General features: G+C 44.2%; 1 protein-coding gene across 5 annotated transcripts in view; it reads left to right on the top strand.

The window, feature by feature from the left end:
• Positions 1–16,379, top strand: part of LOC138739109 (protocadherin-9) — an 852,748-nt gene that overhangs the window by 239,373 nt on the left and 596,996 nt on the right. Inside the window, exon 2 of one of the 5 annotated variants that reach the window (XM_069890593.1) lies at positions 11,256–11,312. The exons of the other annotated variants lie outside the window; for them this stretch is intronic. Within the exon in view, the coding sequence (XP_069746694.1) occupies positions 11,256–11,312 (57 nt within the window). The remainder of the gene's footprint in view (positions 1–11,255; positions 11,313–16,379) is intronic. 5 annotated transcript variants of the gene reach the window in all.

Here is a 16,379-nt window from a genome sequence, read left to right on the forward strand (position 1 = left end):
TTGACCACTCCTAACTGGGACCCTGAATGATTTCACACTTGCAAGGAGCCATCCTCGGGGTTAGGACTGTTCTACCTTCTACTGGTGATATCATGACGCATCGAGCTATGGTGGACCTGTCCTAAATCCTGATCAATGTATTATGATCTTACATTTGAACAAAATTAATCATGCAGAATTGTAACATAATCAAGCTTCATGTACAGCACAGTATGAGGCCTACACCCCCTGTTGTTGTCATGCTGACCTATACAAACCTTTATAAGGGACCGTGGAAAAGAGCAAGCAATAAATAGTAATAGCGGACAATTTTTAAACAGGGTGGGAAAGTTGGTAGCACTATAGCGCACAACTTATTTAGCATGGGAAAGTTGGTAGCACCATCACGTAAAATTTTTAAATACTGCAGAATGACCTTCCCTCCCAGAATGCCAGGCGGCAGAGAAAGGTCCGTATGCCCAGCTGTGTGCATGGACCATTCATAGAGGGGGTTGTTTGCTGCATGGAATTCTGGAAAGTCAGGCCTGCCATTGTTTTTTTCTCAGTGTTTATAAATTGTGCCCTATAGCGCGACCAATTTTCCGACGCTGTTTAAAAATTGTCCGCTATTGCTATTTATTGCTGTTTATTGCTATTTATTTCCTCTCTCTCTCCAACCTTCCACTGCAACTTTCCAGTACAACCTTCATTTTAATCTTTTCTTCCTGCACTCACGCAAAAACTTGGGTGATTTAAATCCCACAATGCAATGACACATTTCATACTTGCCTGATTGCAACACCGGTATCTGCAGACGCCGGGGTCGAGGCTGTCAATCCCCATGAGCTGACGTCATCTGACACTGACATTGAGCTGATTTCGCTTTTACACTTGCCACTTTAAAGGCCGATTGGCGTTTGATTCCTGAGATCACTGGCAAGTGTGAAAGGGGCTTCAAATATTTGTGTTCAGAGCTATAGTACAATGAAGAGGAGTCCCGAACTTTAAAGGCTTTCTTTAGATGAATAATCTTAAAACAGGCGAAATTAGCATCACAAAAGCAGAGTGACAGAGAAGAATTAATCAATTTCAAACAAATAGCACAAGTACAATGGGCATAACAGCCTCTTTTTATGTTGTGATGTTATGTATGTTATGTAATATTATATAATTATGTCAAGAGGGCCTTCAAGATGATAATATAGAGGATTAAATGCCTTTATTTCATGTAAGTGACCCATCAGCTCATTGACCAGCTCTGGAAGGCCAACAGGAATGGTATCCCTTGATGTATTTTTGGCAGAATTAACCTTGTGAGCTTCACTGTACTGCTTCCAATGAAAACACCTCTTCCTGAATTTACACACAAAATGCTGTAGGAACTTAGTGGGTCAGTCAGCATCCATGAAAGGCAAAAGACAGTCAAAGTTTTGGGCTGAAACTCTTTATCAGAAACCAGAATTAAAGGGAGGTTGCAGAAGGAAGAGCCTGAGGTGGCAGATGCAAGTTCAAGTTCTTTATTTAAACAGCAAATTTTTTTTCAACTTGCATTGAAGGGCAGTACAAACTAAGGCAATCGATTGAAACTAGTACAAGCATTTACAGAACAACAGAGTCTTCTTTGGCTTGGCTTCGTGGACGAAGATTAATGGAGGGGTAATGTCCACGTCAGCTGCAGGCTCGTTTGTGGCTGACAGGTCCGATGTGGGACAGGCAGACATGGTTGCAGCGGTTGCAAGGGAAAATTGGTTGGTTGGGGTTGGGTGTTGGGTTTTTCCTCCTTTGTCTTTTGTCAGTGAGGTGGGCTCTGCAGTCTTCTTCAAAGGAGGTTGCTGCCCGCCGAACTGTGAGGCGCCAAGATGCATGGTTTGAGGCGATATCAGTCCACTGGCGGTGGTCAATGTGGCAGGCACCGAGAGATTTCTTTAGGCAGTCCTTGTACCTCTTCTTTGGTGCACCTCTGTCTCAGTGGCCAGTAGAGAGCTCGCCATATAACATGATCTTGGGAAGGCGATGGTCCTCCATTCTGGAGACGCGACCTACCCAGAGCAGTTGGATCTTCAGCAGCGTGGATTCGATGCTGTCGGCCTCTGTCATCTCGAGTACTTCGATGTTGGTGATAAAGTCGCTCTAATGAATGTTGAGGATGGAGCGGAGACAACACTGGTGGAAGCGTTCTAGGAGCCGTAGGTGATGCCGGTAGAAGACCCATGATTCGGAGCCGAACAGGAGTGTGGGTATGACAACGGCTCTGTATATGTTAATCTTTGTGAGGTTTTTCAGTTGGTTGTTTTTCCAGACTCTTTTGTGTAATCTTCCAAAGGCGCTATTTACCTTGGCGAGTCTGTTGTCTATCTCGTTGTCGATCCTTGCATCCGATGAAATGGTGCAGCCGAGATAGGTAAACTGGTTGACCGTTTTGAGTTTTGTGTGCCCGATGGAGATGTGGGGGGCTGGTAGTCATGGTGGGAAGCTGGCTGATGGAGGACCTCAGTTTTCTTCAGGCTGACTTCCAAGCCAAACATTATGGCAGTTTCCGTAAAACAAGACACCAAGCGCTGAAGAGCTGGCTCTGAATGGGCAACTAAAGTGGCATCGTCTGCAAAGAGTAGTTCACGGACAAGTTGCTCTTGTGTCTTGGTGTGAGCTTGCATGCGCCTCAGATTGAAGAGACTGCCATCCGTGCGGTACCGGATGTAAACAGCGTCTTCATTGTTGAGGTCTTTCATGCCTTGTTTCAGCATCACGCTGAAGAAGATTGAAAAGAGGATTGGTGCGAGAACACTGCCTTGCTTCACGCCATTGTTAATGGTGAAGGGTTCAAAGAGCTTATTGCTGTATCTAACCTGACCTTGTTGGTTTTCGTGCAGTTGGATAACCATGTTGAGGAACTTTGGGGGGCATCCGAGGCGCTCTAGTATTTGCCAAAGCCCTTTCCTACTCACGGTGTCGAAGGCTTTGGTGAGGTCAAAAAAGGTGATGTAGAGTCCTTTGTTTTGTTCTCTGCACTTTTCTTGGAGCTGTCTGAGGGCAAAGACCATGTCAGTAGTTCCTCTGTTTGCGCGAAAACCGCGCTGTGATTCTGGGAGAACATTTTCGGCAGCACTAGGTATTATTCTATTTAGGAGAATCCTAGCAAAGATTTTGCGTGCAATGGAGAGCAGCGTGATTCCCCTGTAGTTTGAGCAGTCTGATTTCTCGCCTTTGTTTTTGTACAGGGTGATGATGATGGCATCACGAAGATCCTGAGGCAGCTTTCCTCGGTCCCAGCAGAGCTTGAAAATCTCATGCATTTTGGCATGCAGAGTTTTGCCGCTAGGCTTCCAGACCTCTGGGGAGGATTCCATCCATACCTGCTGCTTTGCCACTTTTCAGTTGTTCAATTGCCTTATATGTCTCTTCCCGGGTGAGGACCTCATCCAGCTCTAGCCTTAAGGGCTGTTGAGGGAGCTGGAGCAGGGCGGATTCTTGGACTGAGCGGTTGGCACTGAAAAGAGATTGGAAGTGTTCTGACCACCGTTTGAGGATGGAGATCTTGTCGCTGAGGAGGACTTTGCCGTCTGAGCTGCGCAGCGGGCTTTGGACTTGGGGTGAGGGGCCGTACACAGCTTTTAGAGCCTCATAAAAACCCCTGAAGTCACCAATGTCCGCGCTGAGATGGGTTTGTTTGACGAGGCTAGTCCACCACTCATTTTGGATCTCCTGGAGTTTGCGCTGAAGATGGCTGCATGCGCGACGGTAGGCTCATTTTTTTCTCTGGCCAGGTGAGCCTGGTGGGCAGCTTGCTTCTTTGCCAGCAGCTCCTGGAATTCGTGGTTGTTTTCGTCGAACCAGTCCTTGTTTTTCCTGGAGAAACCCAGTACCTCTTCAGTGGATTGCAGTATGGCAGTCTTCAGCTGATCCCAGAGGGTTTCAGGGGATGAGTCCGTGAGGCGGATTGCATCCTCGAGGTTTGCTTTGAAGTTTGCCTGGAAGTTTCCTCTCACTTCGTCTGACTGCAAGTTTCCAACATTGAACCTCTTTCTAGGGGCTTTACTGTTCCTGGACTTTGGCTTGAAGTGAAGGTTGAGCTTGCAGCGAACAAGCCGGTGGTCAGTGTGGGATTCCACACTGGGCATGACCCTGGTGTGGAGCACATCTTGTTTGTCTCTTTCTCGCACCAGGACATAGTCCAGGAGGTGCCAGTGTTTGGATCGGGGATGCATCCAGGTAGTCTTCAGGCTGTCCCTCTGCTGAAAAAGGGTGTTTGTAATAACAAGCCGCTGTTCTGCCCAGAGCTCCAACAGGAGGCGCCCGTTGTCATTGCACTTGCCGACACCATGCTTGCCCAGGATTCCTGGCCAGGTTTCTGAGTCTTTGCCGACGCAAGCGTTGAAGTCGCCAAGGATGACAACCTTGTCGGCTGTAGGGGTACGTTGAATGAGGTTGCACAGATCAGTGTAGAACTTGTCCTTTTCTGCTGGCTCAGTCTGGAGGGTTGGAGCATAGACGCTGATGAGGGTGATGTGACGCTTGATGAGGGGGAGTCGCATGGACATGATCTGGTCCGAGTGGCCTGTTTGGAGGTTTTCAAGTTTGGAGGCAATGGAGTTCTTGACCATGAAGCCTACACCAGATAGGCGTTGTTCATCCATAGGCTTGCCAGACCAGTAGAGTGTGTAGGCCATGCCGCATTCTTGGAGGCTGCCTACATTTGCAAGGCGGACTTCACTGAGAGCGGCTATATCGATGTCAAGTCTGAGGAGTTCATGTGCGAAGAGGGCAGACCGACGTTCAGGTCGGTGGCAGTCAGCCTTGTCTAGCATGGTTCGGATGTTCCAGCATGCTAGCTTGAGTTTGTGAGCACCTTTTGAGGGGGAGGACGTGGAGGGGGAGGACGAGGACCTGTCCTCGGGCCTGCGGAAAGGAGCTTTTAGGTGGAGTGCAGTGTGCACACTACTGGCCCCACCCTTTACACCCATAGTTCGAGTGCCGTGGCCAAGCAAGCTGGGACGTGGCAGCGAGGTCCTTGGGTCATAGGTTTTATATCGGAGTGGCCTTCTCCTATGCAGGTTTCTTACCCAGGCTGGAGGAGCCTGCCTCCCCTCCTAGGTCAGACCATACAGAACAACGGAGTAAAGTGTTATAAAAATACCACAATTGCAATGAATAGTGCAATGCTGTCAGAGGTTAGGAACTATACAAAGGGTTTCAGACATTAAATCCTAATGAGGGAAAGTACATTTTTAACCTGATTTTAAAGCAGTTGAGGGAGGGGGCTAGTTTAATGGTCATGGAAATTCTGTTGCAGTGTTTGGAGGCTCCAACCGCAATGGCCCGGTCTCCCCTTTGTGTACGCTTAATGTGTGGAACAGCCAGGCATCCTGCAGTAGCTGACCTGAGCTGCTTGGGAGAGGATCAGAGATATGGGGGGGGGGGGGGGTGAGGTTGTTGAGGGCCTTGTATTTAAATACCAGCAGCTTGAAGTCGATTCTAAGCCACACTGGCAGCCACTGGATGGAGGCCAGAATTGCGGTGATATGGTCCCTCTTCTTGGAACCTGTCAGAACCCTAACGGTTGCATTCTGAACCGATTGGAGGCAGGTTAGGGAGGAATGACTAATCCCAGTGTATAGAGAGTTAGCGTAGTTCAGACATGGAAGATAAAGGTGTGAATAACCCTTTCGAGGACCTTGAGTGAGAGGATGGTTTTATTTTAAAATGGTGCGGAGCCGGGAAAAGCAGACCTTCACCACTGCATTGACCTGTTTGTCAAATTTGGAGGCAGGATCAATTAGCACCCCAAGGGATTTAACATAGAGTTTAATAAAAGTAGACAGATTACATAGGGAGTTGTGTAACTTTTAATGAAATTAAGGGGTCTGAATAGGATGATCTCAGATTTTGCCTCATTAAGTTGAAGGAAGTTGCGGGCCATCCAGCATTTTAGGTCTTCCAGACAGTTGGTGAGGTTGGTGATTTTTGACTGGTCATCCAGTTTAAGGAGGAGGTAGAGCTGGGTGTCATTGGCATAACAGTGGAAGTAGATGCCATGTTTCTGTATAATATGGCTGAAGGCGAGAACATACAGTGAGAAGAGAATGTGGCCAAAGATGGATCCTTGTGGAACCCCGCAGGAGAAGGTGGCTGAGGCAGTTGTGTAGTTGCCCATGTTGACTATGAAAGCTGTGAGGTAAGATTTGAAACAGCTCAGGGCCGCACCATTGATGCCAACCTCCTGCTGGAGATATGGTCTATCAGAATAGCATGACCAATGGTATTGAAAGCTGTGCTGAGTTCTAGGAGCATTTAAATAGCCGTGCTGCCAGATGTCAAAGTGATGACTAGGTCATTGTATACCCTCAATAAGGCTGACTCCATGCTGTGGTAGGCTTTGAATCCTGGCTGAAACTTTTCCATTATTTTATTTTGATGAAGGTAGGGATAAATATTACTTTTTCAAGGACTTTGGAGAGGAAAGGAAGTTTTGAAACAGGTCTGTAATTTTTGGGGATAATGGGGTCAAGTTAGGATTTTCTAGGAGGTGCTAAACCACTACATGTTTGAAGAAGGTTGGGACAGAGCCCGTGGCTAAGGAACTGTTGATGATGGAGAGGTTGCTTTGACCCTGTGGTAGGGAATCATGTCAAGGGGGAAGATTGTAGGTTTCATGGTAAACACGGTCTTTCTGAGGATGGGTAGTGTGATGGGACTGAAACCATCCAAGTTATGTCAACAGAGCTGTGGTCCAGTTAGGTTATGGGGTGGGGGGGAGGGGGTGCTGTTTTTCCAAATGTTCCTAACAACGTCGATGAAGAATTTTAAAAATTCTTCACACATGGTGGGGAATGTGTCCAAGTTTGTAGTGGTTGGGGAGCCTACAACTGAGTTTATGGTGCTAAGGAGGACTCTGGGCTTATGGGAGTTTTTGGAAGTTAGGTTGGTGAGGTATTTTGTTCTCTCAGCCTTTACCCCATCCTGATGTGCATTTTAGGATCTCGAGGGAGACGTGGAGTTTGTCTCACTTCCACCTCCATTCGGCCTTCCAACGTTCTCTCCTGATGCTCTGGTCACATTGTTAAGCCAAGGCTCCATCTTGGTTTAAAAATGTGACCAGGTCCCGAAGGTGAATACAGGCTGGTGGGCATTCTTTTCTGCTAGCTTTTCCCTCTCATTTTCCCCACTTAATATTGATAATTGCCTTGGAGAGGAGGCTCCTCCTCAGTGAGGAATCTAGGCCCTCTTTGTGAGTGAGCGACCAGGTGGAGAATTCAAACTCATCTCAGCAAGTATTCTGTCCAGATACATCGCAGCTTTGCACAGGAACTTCAACTACCCAAACCTGTGAGAAATGGCAGAGTGTTGTGAGCGTAGCTCAGGGTGTCACACCAACAAACCTCCCCTCTGTGGTCTCTACCTGCACCTTCTGATGCTTTGGGAAAGCAGCCAACATGTTAAAGGACACATTCCATCTCAGTCACACTCTCTTCTACTCCCTCCCTTTGGATAGAAGATGGACAAGTTTAACAGCACACAACTCCCGATTCAAGGATCGTTTCAGACTTTTGACTGAACCTCTAATTCTAGAAGATAATGCCTTGCATATTTTAATGGTACCTTTTCTCTTTCATGTTATAACCCTTATGTTTGTTCAATTAGAACACAACCCTCTGCATCTTTGTTTTGTTGGCACTACTGATATGCTCTGAGTCAGAAACAAGGTTTAGGGCCATTTGAATTAGGGCAGAGGGGAAGTGCAACAAATGGCAGAAAGAGAGGTGAGTCAAGTTTGGGTATAAAAAGAGACAGAAAGGCAATTGAAGGGTTAAGCAGAGTGTTGATTTGTGAGAATGACTAATTGAATAATTAAGATAGTTGGGAGGGACAAATAAATGGAAGGGTAGCTAAAGGAGTAGTCCAGTGTGTTAGTGCCATAGGGTAGGAGTGGAGTTCTAAGGCTTTGGGTCAAGACGCTTTGATGAGCAGAGGCTAAGAAAGATCTTGCTAACAAAAAGGTAAGGCCAGCTGAGGTAGTTTAAATGTTTAACTGAATTTAGATAATAGTGTCAGTTAGGGCATTGGATTACTCTGGTTGTGGGATGTGGGAAATCTGGGACAGTGTACTTGACCCTGTTGACTGCACCTGCAAATTATGCATCCAGGTGCAGCTCCTTACAAACCAAGTTAGGAAAATAGGGCTGGATTTGGAGGAACTGCAGATCATATGGGAGGCAGTTGTAGACAGGTGTTCCAGGGAGGCAGTCACCCCTAACATTCAAGAGGCAGGTAGCTGCGTGACTGTCAGGAGAGGGAAGGGGAAGATTCAAACAGTTCAGAGTACCCTGAGGCTGTTCCCATCAACATTAGGTACACTATTTTGGATACTGCTTGTGGGGATGACCTACCAGGAATGTCAAGGTGGTCATTTTTATGGCACAGAGGCTGGATCCCCGGCTCAGATGGGAAGGGGGGAAAAGAGGAGAGCAATGATGAATAGGGACTTGTTGGTTAGACAAGTGGATCAGGGGTTCTGTGAATGAGATTGAGCCTCCAGGATGATATATTGCCTCCCAGGTGGCAGGGTCTGGGATGTCTGATTGGGTTCACAGCATTCTAAAGGATGAGCAGCCAGATGTCGTGGTCCATGTGGGGACAAATGACCTTGAGGAGTAGGAATGAGGATCTGAAGAGAGAATGTAGGGAGTTAGAAAAGAAGTTATAAAGCAGAACTTCAAGGGAGGTAATTTCAAGATTGCTGTCTATGCCAGAGAGGATAGGAACAGGAAATTGTGGCAGTTGAATGCATAGCTGAAGCATTGATGCAGGGGACAGGGGTTTAGATTTCTGGATTATTGGTGTCTCTTCTGGGGATGCTCTGACCTCAACAAAAAGGATGGGTTGCACCTGAACTGGAGAGGGACCAATATCCTGGTGGGCAAATTTATTAGAGTTGTTGGGGAGGGTGGGAATCAAAATCTAACTGCAGAGATTAGGGTAGAAGGGAGCCAGTATATTACAGTCAAGAAAGAGAAAAGTAGGAAAAAACAAGTATATAAAAAAAAAAGTTAAAAAAAAATAATGAGCAGCAAAGAAGACAAAAAGGAGAGGCAGGTGAAAAGACAGAATAATTTGCTATTTAATGAAAATGCAGCAAAATCAGTAACAGATACCAGTCTAAGGGTACTGAACTTAAGTACACGGTGCATTAGGAATAAAGTTATACAGCTACACATTGGAAGATGTGACATTGTGACCATCAGTGAAAGATGGCTTAATGATGGATGTGACTGGGACCTGAATGTCCAAGGGTACACAGAGTATTGGAAAGATATATACAGGTAGGTAGAGGGGATGGAGTGGTGTAGCCCAGATGGTAAGCAATGATGTTAAATCACTAGAAAGAAGGGACATAGGGTCAGAATTGGTAGAATCCTTATGGGTTGAGTTAAAAGGGTCCTATTAGCAATTAGATACGAGCCCCAAAACAGCAGCCAGGAAGTTGACTACAAGTTACAGCTGGAAATAGAAAAAAGCTTCTCAGAAGGAAAACGTCAAAATAATTATTGTGGATTTTAACATGAAATACCATTGTGGAAATTTGGGAAGGTACTGGATCTCAGGAGAGAGAGTTTGTAGAATGCTTATGGGGTGTCTTTTTGGAACAGCTTATCGATAAGCCCACCGGGGATCAGAGGTTTTGGATTGGTGCTATGTAATGAACCTGAGGTGGTCAGGAAATTGAAGGTAATGGAACCTATAGGAAGAAGTGGATCATAATATGATTGAGTTCATTTTCAAATTTGAAAAGGAGAAGCTGATATCAGGTATGTCAATATTTCAGAGGAACCAAGAAGATTACAGTAGAATGAGAGAGGATAGGAAAAATAACCTAGATAGAGGGATGGCAGAGCAGAATTGGATGATATTTAACAAGAAATTAAGTACAGGATTGATATTTTCAAAGAAAAAATATTGAATGCAAAAATTACAAAAATGTATCTAACAAGAGCCTTAAAATAAAAGCATTAGGGAGGGCATAGAAGGAAGTAAAAATTAGTGGGAAAACAGAGGACTGGGAAAATGTTTTTAAAAACTTGCAGAATGAAATTAAGAAAGTGAATTATGAAAGGAAGTTGGCAAATAACATATAAAAGGAGACTGAGTTTTTAAATATATAAACAATAAGAGACACTGGTAGATACAAGACCGGTTGAAAATGACACTGGACAAATTATAATGGGTAACAAAGAGGTGACAGAGGAACAAAATAAGTATTTCGTGTCAGCCTTCACTAAAGAAGCCAATAGGGGGAGAGGGGCAAAATGAATGGATTAAAGATAGATGTCTCCCGGACCGATGAGGGGCTCCCCTGGGTTCTGAAGGTGGTGGCTTTGGAGATTGTGGAGGCATTGGAAATTATTTTCCAGGAATCAATAGACTCTAGCATGGGTCCAGAGGACTGGAAAATCACAAATGTAGTTCTGCTGTTTAAGAAAGGAAGGAGGAAGGAAAAAGGAAATTGCAGACCTATTAGTCTGACTTCAGTAGTCAGAAAGTTATTGGAGTTGATCCTCAAGAACGAGGTTATGAAATGTATCAAAATACATGACATGATAGGTCCAAACCAGCATGGTTTCATGAAGGGAAGATCCTGCCTGACTAACCTATTGGTATTTGAGGTACTCTCAAGTAGGATGTTGTGATTTGAATTTTCAAAAGGCCTTTTCAGCATAAGAAGCTGCTTAATAAGATGAGAATTACGGGAAGGATATTAAATTGGGTGGAGTATTGGGTGATGGTTTATTGTATTTCCTTTGCTTTTTGTACAATGGGTTTACTTTTGAAAGAACAGCCTAGAGTGTCTCAGGCTAGTTCACAAAACACAAATCCTTGGGTATTCCTGCCACTTTTTTATTCTTGGCCGACCAACATTCAATTGGTATTTTCAAGCTAGACTTTTTTTTTGAGATGCTAACTAATTACACATTGATTATCTTAGTAAGGTAAATAACCATCAAAGCATCTTAATTACACATGAATAAAATATCCACCTTCTTTCCCAGAATTATTATGTAGGAAGCAGCAAATTTAGAGCAATGCATTCTAGGACTCGAGTGTTCAGAAGAAAGATGGATGATGTTCTTGAAAATGATAAAATCCTCAGTGGGCAGTACTGCAATTTCTACTTGTGGGAGAAACTCAAATGAAGGGGGCTCAGCAGGTGGAAAATCTCTGAAATGTTTTACTTCAGAGGGTTGGGAAGTATTTAAAGAGGAAGTTGTTTTTTTTAATATCAGGGAATTGAAGGCAATTGGAAAGAGAAGAGACCTGGGATAGATCACATCAAATGGCAGGTAAGCTCGAGAGACCAAATGGTCTACTCCTACTGTTGTGTTCTATGCAAGCAACGTTCACTTATTTACACCCCCCCCACTTGCCTAATTTTGTTTTTCACTTCAAGAATCTCTGCAAAATATTTGCATTAATAGCTTATTGTGGCATTCAATGTATTTTTTTATTTATTTACTATTTCACTGTGAACTAATACAATAATAACATAAGCATTCATCCTTAAAATAGATTCAATGTTTACTGACTAATTTGATACAGTACAACTCCAATTATCCAAAATGGTTGGGACTGGGCCTATTTCAGGTAAATGATATTTTTGGATAGCTGGTCATTTAAAAAAAACAGCCCAGCAGCAAAAGCAAATAATTTTTACCAGTGTTTAAAGAACAGCAAACAATAAGGGAAGGCTTTTTAGCATGAAATAATGTTTAATTGTCACCAAAAACAACCTGAACAAAGTAAGATTTTTTAGATTTTTTTTTTCAAATTTGGATAACTGTTGATTTCTGATTTTTTTTTAAAATGAAATCCTCAATTATCCGAAAAAAAAGTTCAGCACTGAACAGACATTACTTCGAGGTCCAAAAAAATTCAGATAACTCAGGATTTTGGATAATCAAATTTCTGATAATCAGTTGTACTGTAAAAAGATCACATTCTGCTCACTTGTATTTACCTGCCTCTCTGTCCCATTGGTTTACATGGAGAATGGGTCATTGTACTGCAGACAGCAAGAAATTGCACCTTCAAGTATTTTCATCCTTCATTACATTTTATAATTACCCAAGACCTATGAAATGATTGTAACCTCGAGCTACATGAATCCAATCAAAAGTCCAGCCTCCAAATGTACTGTCGGGTTTCCTGTTTGCTGAAGAGAAGGTAAATTCCAGAATGATGTAGATCAGGGGTGTCAAACTCAAATTCACGGAGGGCCAAAATTAAAAACTTGGATTAAGTCAAGGGCCGAACTAAATATTTATTGAAATTTTTCAACAACATCTGCATGTTTTCTCTTCTTTCAACATGTGTAATGTTAAACTTTAGGATATAACTTTAGGAGGATAATGTTACAGGTCAGGAGTAGGTAGCTCAAGTTCACCCTTTGCTTGACCTGAGGGAAACCTATTTGGTCCCTGTGGAGATGTAGTCAGCATTCACAGGCTGTGTCCATTTTGGCCTGCATCAGGACTCAGCATTTCCTGCTCACTCCTCAGGCTCTAGGCCTCTATTCACCCTCAACCCACCATCCCTCTACCTGACCAGTCCTTTACCCAACCTCCACTCACCCCTCACTCCACTCGCTCTGCCTCTACCCACCCCATCCTATACACACCCCTCTACTGCCTCTCCCCTCAACCTGTTCCTCCCTCTACCCGTCTCTCACCCTCTAATCACCCCTCCCCTACTCGCCCTGCACGTCGCCTTTTACCTCTCCCTATCCACCCCTCCTTCTACTCACCCCTCCCTCTAACTGCCCCTCGCACCACCATAACTTCCCCTGCCCATTACTCCTCACCTACACACTCTGCCCACCCCTGCTTACCCACCCACTCAGGCCCAGCACGCTGCCGATCAGCCTTTGCAGACAGCCACAATCTCTCTCTTCACGTGCAGGGCCGAACCAGCTGTCTGCGCGGGTGCAAGCGCTGAAGGCCGTGGCAACCGGGAGAAGTGCGCTCGCACTGTGGAAGGGCCGTCCGGTGCCAATCACGCGGGGCTCGCGCTGCCCGGGGGCTGTGCGCTGCCTGCCATGCCCGTTGCGCTGACAGGAAATCACAGGTGCTCGCCAATCCGCCGCTCCGCTCGACAGGTGGGAGAAGTGACTGGTTGTGTGGGGAGCCTTCCAACCAGCTTGCCGGCTGATGACATCGACAGACTTCTCGTGTTACAATTTCTCGTGTTACAATGGGGAAGGATGTGCAATGAAGGGGGAGGATTGTGGGGGTGACATTACCAAAAATCAGCATCGGCTCTTGCTGCAGGGCGGGCCACCTCTAATACATTTTTGAAATGATCTTGCGGGCCAAATATAATTATATCGCGGGCCAAATTTGGCCCGCGGGCCAAAGTTTGACATGTGTGATGTAGATGATCCAGGGAACAGGATCAGTGAAGATGATGCAAAACAGAAAGCAAATAAGCATGAAGGTATAATGTGGAATGAGAGCAGGAGTAGGACCTTTGGCCCCTTGCATCTGCCCTGCCATTCAATAACATTGTGATTAATAGTTTGCTTTAGCACAACTTTCATGCACTAACCTATTTTCTTTGGTTCCTTTAATATAACACACTACAGATGCTTATTGACGTATTGTATTTTTCCAACAGTGCCAGTATCCATTAGTTCATGAAATACAAAATGCCAGCTACCATTACTTTATTGCAATTTTAAATATTATTTCAAACAGTTTGTATGTATGTGCCTTGTAAATAGTAAACATTTTTTTCCCACCTTGCCATGAACATTACACATTTCACAGATCATAGAGATAATATAGCACAGAAACAGGCTGAACTTGTCCATTCTGAGCAAGATTCCTGTCTGCACAAATCTCATTTGCTGGCATTTGATCCATGTGCATCTAAACCTTTCCTATCCATGTACCTGTCCGAATGTCTTTGCACATTTTAATTATACTTGCCTCTATCACTTCCACTGGCAGTTTCATCCATCTACACTCCACCTGCCATATGGAAAGCTTCCCTTCTTCCCCCCACCACCACTCCAGATCCCTTCTTGTCTTCATCCAATACTCTCTAGTTTTAGACTCTGCCATCCTGAGAAAAGGATCGAGACTCTTTACTCCATTTTGACCTACAAGTCCATGCTGCCCAATTTACCTACACTGCCGGTATGTTTCAAATGGTGAGAGAAAGCTAGAGACCCCAAGGAAACTCGCGCAAACACAGAGAGAACATACAAACTCCTTGTAGACCATGTGGGATTCAAACCTTCATCCCAATCGCTGGCGCTGTAAAGGTGTGTATGCTGCTCACACTATGTTCCTCATGATCTCTTGTATTTCTACAAGATCATCCCTCAGTCATTTTTGCTGCAGGGAAAATCAGTGCTGGCTCTCCTTCTCACTCCTTGTAACTTGTACTCCCATGAGAGAATGTCCCTGTGACATTTTTCTGCATTCTATTTGACTTGATCACTTTTTTTCAATATTTTATTTGTAGTTTTCCAGATTTGAAATCAACAGTTTACAAGTTTATCCTTGACAGAATTTACAAATCTGTGTCAATTATAACTTATCCTTATCCCATGCAAATTTTCTATCAAGTTCAAATCTAATCCCCTCTTTGCCTCCTGTGATGTAAATATTTGTGGATGTATTTGGGAGATAAATTGGTAAAATTAGAGTAGATTATATACACATTTTAAAATGGATGTTATTTTAAATACTGAATAATTCATATTCAGTGACATTACAGACACTATGGAGAATGCTATGCACATCTCACAAGTAGGTGCTAATTGAAATTATGTCATGAAATTAATGGACTGGAGACAGGTTATCTGTGTTGAACATTTTTACAGGACTTCCGACCTTTCTGCAATGTTCTCACTCAAAGGTCACTCCTCGGTTTTGTTTACATAAGCACAAGAGATGGGAGAAGAATACTAACTCCTATTGTTGGCTGGAGAAGGAGGGGGTTTTTGTGAGTGAGAGTGAGAACATTAAGAGCTGAAACAAGCAGGAGAAGTTGATTGGAACTGAAAAAAGAAAGTCCAGAGTGGCAGATGGCTGGAAGTGCTATTTGTCTGATGTTTCTCTTGGAATAAGTGGAACAGAAAGGAACTCTGTAGTAGCCTGAAAGAAAGAGGTGATTATCTGGAGAACCAGGGGCAAGAGATGCTGTTATCTGATGAAAGGACATCTGTGTACTAAGAACATTTAATCTTCCTGCTTGTTTTGGTCACAGACTGTCAGAGGCGTAGCCTTTATGCAAAATAAACCATTGTATTCAAAGTGATAAGCTGAAAATTATGTTATTCGATAGAAGCCTAGCATGCTAGCTTGCTCGCTTATCTTTCTTGCTGTGCAGTATTCTTATAGCGGAGGACTCACAGGATCAGTTCAACTTTATCTGGAAGGGGTGCCAGTATACCTTCACCCGCCTCCCTCAGAGCTATGTTCACTCTCCCACTATTTGATCCCTTCTCCCCCAAATGGCCACTCTGTTCAAGTGCCCATCGAACCAGGGGGACCGTATCGGCACAGCTGATAGTGGCAAGCTGATCTGCTACTGCATTATGTTGTGCCATGTTAGTCGCCACATTGGTATGGGCATCAACGTGATGAGCTGAAAATTATGTTATTCGATAGAAGCCTAGCATGCTAGCTTGCTCGCTTATCTTTCTTGCTGTGCTGGGAATAGGTCCTTGGGTAAGCAGTTTTTGGGTAATACAAGCCATGGTCCCGCTGCTGAAGTTTGAAACTCTCCGAGAGGTGGCAACATCTCTCAGAAAGAGGAAGAACTTCTAGAGTCCAGCCAATGTCCTGGTCGGGGGAGGTGGAGAAGCTGCTACCGGTGCCCTGACAACCTACTACAAGTGTGCAGTTGTTGCCTCACTTCAGCAGTAATATGGCCTTTTCAATCTATATATTTGAAGCATTTTATACTTCATCTTAATTGTTAAAACCCTATATTGGTCTTCTGAGCCTTTATTTAAAAAAATATATAAAGTCCTTTTCTAGATGAGTGATTCTTGTTCCAATTCGCCCACCTCCCTCTCATATTCTTGACCCATCAAATGTGCTTTGAGGGTGTCCCATAAAAGGAATTTATCTGGAGTGGAAGTGCAGTTTGCCTCACAAAGCAGATCTATCTGCATTCTTTAACATCAGTGCATTAAGTCGCCACCTGTATACTATCTCCTGCTTATCTGACATCTCAATCTTGACTACTAAAAGTGAATGATCTGAGAGATGTCTTGCCTTGTACTCAGCTTCCATGATCCTATGCTCTATATGGACTGAAGCCAGGACAAAAATCTATTCTAGATTTTGAGTCATGCTGCCTTGAGTAGAAGGAATAATCCTTCTCCCTCAGATCCT

Source organism: Narcine bancroftii, chromosome 7, assembly GCF_036971445.1.
Source record: "Narcine bancroftii isolate sNarBan1 chromosome 7, sNarBan1.hap1, whole genome shotgun sequence".
Taxonomy (NCBI): Eukaryota; Metazoa; Chordata; class Chondrichthyes; order Torpediniformes; family Narcinidae; genus Narcine; species Narcine bancroftii.